We start from the raw sequence: 6,000 nt of genomic DNA on the forward strand, positions 1-6,000 counted from the left end.
GGTTTTGTTCTCATCACTACTTGCTGTCTCCTCAATACAGGTAATTTAAGTAATAATTTTGAGGCATTTCATTCAAAATGTGCATTTATTTATCAAACCTAATTTTAGATTGATTCATTTTTCTTCAGAGTTCTTTTTTCTATTTTAAGAAATAATAAGGAAAGAAGAAGTAATAGACACAGGAGAAGAGGCACTAGCAGTAAAGAAAAGTTGATTTTGTTTTGAAAAATCACTTCAGCTGTTACTACATTTGATTGATGTAAATACTTTGGCTGTTAAAGTATAGCGCTGCTATTTCCAAGGTGTCAGACCTTGGGACCACCATCACTAGGTTAAAACTTATTTCAAAAGGTTATCAGGGGAGCTTCGGCCTTTCCTTCTGTAAAATGCTTGTGTATGGAACTTGCAGGTCCAAGCATTCTTTGAAAATCAGTCAGAGGCAACCTTGCAGCTTCGGTGTGTCCAGGAGGCTTTGGAAGTTATTCAGCTGAATATCCAGTGGATGTCAAGGCATCTGAAAACTCTGACATTGTGGCTGTAGCACTCACAGCTGACCATCTGGTTGGTGCCCACGGCTCTGCTGCTTTTGCAAAGGTTGAAGTGAAGGCAGGCCTGCTACTGAGCTGTTTGCACTGTTAGGAGTTCTAGTAAGCTCAGGGCCCAATTATGTTTTTCATGTCTTTTCTGAAATATCTTTAGGCAGTAAGTAGTTATTTATTATAAAATTATATTCACCTACATGCCAACCATATACAAAAACAATGAGTAATTTTCTTTGGACACACAAATGGAGAAAAATAGTCTTATTTGAAATTGTTTTATTTCTTAGTGTCCAGAGAGTTACTGATACAGTGCAACCAAGGAGAGTCTGCTATAAGAGCCACCATATTTGCAGGTTGCTAATTGGTCAGCTCTTTGTTGTTTCTTGTTGATAGATGCATATGGTATGTGGTAGTTAGCCTGGAAGAGTCCAGTAACAAAGACATTGAAGATGAAGTTGTAGAAAACTGACCTCAGGTGTGCAGGTCTGCCCTTATTGGTGGTTGGGGGGGGGTCATTTAAAATGGTTTATATCTATATTATAATTTATCCTGAAGAATAACCAGGTTCTAAAAATTTTTCTTGTTTCTGTTAAATTGAACAGATAAACAGGCAGAAAATTTCAGTTTTCCAAATATTTAACACTTTCTGCTTCATCTTTATGGCACTACTGTAGAGAGGTGTTCTGAATTGAGTTAATGTTAATTATTTTATCCATGAATCCCAGTACCTCCCAACTTTATACACCTGGTTAGTCCTACTTAGGTATACTTTTTGCTATAGAGGAGTATTTCTATGCTTTGGCAAGCTTTCTGTTAAGCACTGGTGTTTTTGCCATTATTTTCCCACCAAGAATATAATTTGTTTAAGTTGCATTTTGACCTAACAAATCATACCCTTTTCTCTGTGAATCATAACCACGTGTGTGTGTTTACTTTGTTACAGTATATACTAGAAGCATTTCTCAAGAAATTAAACTTTTTATTTTGAAGTTCACCATAGTACCTTAAAGGGACAGTGAGAATGTGGAAAAGGAGTAAGTTGAAAATGTGTTGGTTGGGTTATGAATTACTTTTTCACTGTTAAAAACAGTGCTTTTGTTTAGTTGGGGAAAAAAAAAAAAAACTTTTTTTTTTTTTAATTATGGCCAAACTAATGTTAAACAGAGAGGCCAAGAATCAAGCAAAGGAGAAGTAAGGGAAGGTGTCCAGAGCAGTGTGCGGGCGTTTTCACTCCTTCTGAAGGAGAAATACTGTACTTGAATTTTTTGAGCTATGCAGACTTATTCCTAGATTGTTTTGTTTCTTTGATTCTTAGGAGAGAAATTTTCTTCTTAATAACTCACAAGAACTCTATATTTGTTTGAAAACTGCCCGTGTATATAAAAAGGGAGTCGCTCATTTGTAAACCCTGAAAACACTCCACAGAGTCAGACTATACAAAGGCCACTTTTTTATTCAGCTGTTGTAAAGTTAGAACATGTGGAGTTGAATACAAAGTTATAGTTTATTTTATGAAAATATTTTTATATAACAAGACTTTAATGGCTGATAGACTGGATAAAGCCTGCTTCGGCCCTAGTGTTTGCTCCCAGTTTTGTCTTTTCTAAACATTTTTGTGTTTTTCAGTAGAAAATGTTATTCCTGAGAATCACAGAATCATCTTGATATCCTCCTGAAATAGTTAATTTTAGATCTTTATTTCTCTTGTGCTTTTGGTAAATGAATGACAGTGTAGTTGATATTGAAGGTTAGTGGGGTTTTGTATTTTTAGAGTGATGGAAAAATACTCTTGTGGGTTTTGGTTGCCTCTTTTGGTTTTTTTACCATGTTGTATTACTAAATTCTACTTTGATACAGAGTTTAACTTTTGCTACTTCTCAAGATAAGTTCAATCTTGAGATTTACCTGCCCATCTTTGATTGATCTTAAATCTAGTAACTCTGCATATGGCAAATCTTGTCTTAAATAACACTTTTTTCCATGTATGAGTGTGAATGTGTGTGATGTGCAGTGTTGTAAATAAAGCCTTATGAAGGGTGTGTGCTTAAAACAAAATAGTAATTCTTGGTTCACTGCTGTCAGAAGCTGTTCATTCCCAGGATACTGGAGCCATAATATTTTCTGTCATACTTATAATCTTCACCTCAATTGTTTCTAATTTTGATAGGCTTCCTCTTAATTTCCCCCACAGATTTCTGTAAATTTTCATGTTTTGTTAGCCCATTTATGTGTAACTTCTTAACAGCTAACTCAGAGTCAGGAATGTAAGGCTAACGGTAGCATTTATAGTTTGATAAGAATACTGGTAGTGCTCAAAGTACCCTCCTCCGAAATTTACCTTGTATTCTGTACTTCTATGAAGTAAGCTTGTACTTTGGGTATGTGCTAACAAATACCTGACATTATTGGGTAGCAGTTGAATGAGAATTCAGTTTACTACAGAGAGAGGGTGTACTTGAATGTAATGTGAAATGCACATCTTGATTACTAGGAAAAATAGAATTGGAAATCTACATTTGTGGAAAAAATTAATTTGGAGATCTGAAAGTTAGGAAATGGAGGAGATAAATCTGTGCTAATATGTAATTAGATAGGATAAAGTAGTGGCAGCCCCCCCCCCCCCAGAAACTGTGCCTTCTTTTTTCTCATGTTGTCTTTAAAAATGATATTGTATTTGTCAGTGTTTACAAACTTTGTTGCTATCACAGTTTCTACTGAACTGGTTTTCTTTGCCATATTATTTTATGAGACTTTAGCCACCATAAGAACAAGAGCTTCCAGAAGAGTCCTGGGTATAAAAAACAAATCAATCCTTTCTGATTGATTTTGGGAAGCAAGAAGTTAAAATTAAGCCTTGTGTTTGTTGCATGATTGATAGCCTGTTGTTGAATTGCTTTTGAAGGTGTTTATGTAATGTAAAGCACCTAGAATGATAATCTTCAGCCAGATTGAAAAGCACTTACATACAACTATGTGTTTCATTGGTGTTAGGGATGGCACAGTACATCTCAGGTGCACTGTTGCCGAGGACTGCAGTCCCAGGCTGAGTTCACAGATAGGAATGGGTTGTTTTATATAGGCCTCTAAGAATTGGGACAATAGGTATAATGTATATTCCCTTCTTCCCCCCTACACCGTCTTACTTTCATTTATACAGAATGGTTTTCCTTTCTTTCTTTCTTTTCTTTTTTTTTTTTTTTTTTTGAAAATGTTCTTCTGTCTTCTTACATTTGTAGTTCTTAAGACTCAAGTATATATTTTTCTGGGTTTTGTGTTCTTTTATTTTGTTCCTTAATTTCTGAAATGTCAAAGAAGTACAAAATGAAAAGTGGAGGTCTCAAAGTATGACAAACCTATTCTTTTCCATATCCTTTACTGCCTGGTTGGGCAATAATTAGCAGACGTGATTGATTCTAGAGGGTTTGTGAGAGTTTTTTTGAGGGGAGGTAATATACACTTTTGAAACATACACATGTGTTTTTATGTTTTTGTATTTTACTTTACAGATTTTGTCCTGGTAAAGAGTGAAATACTGCTTTCTGATAGTTTCTCCTATTCCTGTTTTGCCTCCTGTAGGTAACAGCTATAGAGTAATTTGGTTTTACTTTTTGAAAGGATGTGGTGGGTTTCAGGAGGGGAGCAAGGTAACTTCTTTTAAAAGTGTAGACATAACTTACTTAATGCTGCCCTCTGTACATTCTCGTGGACCTGTACATAAACCATGCAATTCCTCATGGATGCATTGGCAATAACAGAATAGTAATAGCACCTACTGTTTTGTTCTAATCTGAGGACATTAGGTCGCCTCTCATCCTTTCAAGCACATTTATAAATGCAATGCTACATTTTGTATATTCACTTAGACTCTTTTTTCCTTATGTGGATAACTTAATTGCCATTGTGATTGAATATGACAGATTCTTCCCTTTTCCTTGTTGCCTCTTAAAGCAATAACTGTTTTGTTTGGGAGAGTGTGGAAGAGAGTAGAATAGTGCTTGCTGTGACTTTTTATTACTAATGTCATTTGGTCCTGTACCCTTGAAATGCATGTGAAAATACCTAATGTCCGATAGAATGGCTGTATGAGTGGAGTGTAGGGGGTACAGGGAAGTACTTAATGTCTGTATATATATTCTTACTACATGTTCTATTAATTCACTGGGTGCTCAGAGTGGAAGGTACCAGTGGAGTTCAGTGTATGACACTGTCCTCTTTCCCTTTCCAATATTGCCTGGGTGTAATACTTTTTAAAGTAGTTTGAGTTGTTTGGAAGTTAGATTTTGAGTTTTGGTGGCTGGCTGGCTGGCTGGCTGGCTGGCTTTTGCTAGGCTGGAAAAGTAACTTGGGGGGGGCAGTAGTATATACTTTTTAAGTGTATAAACATGTTGTTGCTGCATTTTTGCTTCCTTGCTTTCCCTAACCTTTCCATGGATTTATGAGGAAAGTGGGGGATCTCTCTAAGAGGTCTCTTTCTTACGTTGAACATGCAAGGAGTGTCAAGTAGCACAGGCGGTGCTTTGGGGCTGCTATTGGAGGTGGGGGGCTGGCATATGCTTCCACTGTGTTTTTGCTATGTGCCTTTGCTTCTTGGCCACTGCTTTCCAATGGGTACCTGTCCTGAATTTGGGTTTATCCGTTCCTGACAACCCATGGAGCTCTGAATTTAGTGTGCTGCCTGCCATTCTTATTCCATACATATGGGAAGGATTTTCTTTTTATTTATTTATTTTTTTTCCTTAGCTTTAGGGGGGGACTAAGGGCGGAAGATATTCTCTTACAATTGTATATAATTTTGTTTCTATACTGTGTTATTTCATTTGGTACTGAGTCCTTTACACAGGCATGTAAGTACCTAATGAGATGTGGAGGTCCGGATGTATGAAAACTTCCTCTTTTCCCCTTCCCTCGTTGCCTCTGTGGGCAATTGTAGAGTAGCATAGTCTTTCTAACTATGTTCCACCCGGAGGGGTCGGGTATGTATATACTTTTAAATGTAAATACGAATTTTTAAATCTTTTGTTGTTACTTCATTTGTACCTAAATCTGTCTGTGGACACTTAGGTACATAAGAAATATTGAGGTTCATTCTATGAAAAATCTCCCCATCCCCTTCCCTCATTGCCTGTCTGGGCAATGGCTTATAGAGTAGTTGTGTAGCTTTGGCATGGGGGTATGAGGTGAAAGGCTTCTGGGTTTTTACTTATTTAAATGTATTTAAAAGTTTGTCAACAGTTATTTCATTATTTCACTCAGAGGCACAGAACATCTTTCACCTGTGCCATAGTGTAGTAGTATGTGATACTGTAGGGCTTGTGTTCTTGTTTGTCTGTTTGTTGCTGATAACACAGCTTGTTAGGAAAAAGGTAACCATGTCTAATATATATATATTTATATATTAGGTTGCAGATGCCTTGTGATGTTAACTTCATTTTGAACCTAGTCCTTAGTGTGACTATTT

At 36.5% G+C, this 6,000-nt stretch overlaps 1 protein-coding gene across 1 annotated transcript in view; it reads left to right on the forward strand.

The window, feature by feature from the left end:
• Lnpep (leucyl and cystinyl aminopeptidase) overlaps positions 1-2,597 on the forward strand; it is a 51,210-nt gene extending 48,613 nt beyond the window's left edge. Inside the window, exon 18 of the mRNA XM_051206095.1 lies at positions 410-2,597. Coding sequence (XP_051062052.1) covers positions 410-541 — 132 coding nt within the window. The 3' untranslated portion in view covers positions 542-2,597. The remainder of the gene's footprint in view (positions 1-409) is intronic.
• The last annotated feature ends 3,403 nt before the right edge of the window (positions 2,598-6,000 follow it).

The sequence above is a fragment of the Phodopus roborovskii genome, unplaced genomic scaffold (genome assembly GCF_943737965.1).
Source record: "Phodopus roborovskii unplaced genomic scaffold, PHOROB, whole genome shotgun sequence".
In the NCBI taxonomy this organism is placed as follows: domain Eukaryota; kingdom Metazoa; phylum Chordata; class Mammalia; order Rodentia; family Cricetidae; genus Phodopus; species Phodopus roborovskii.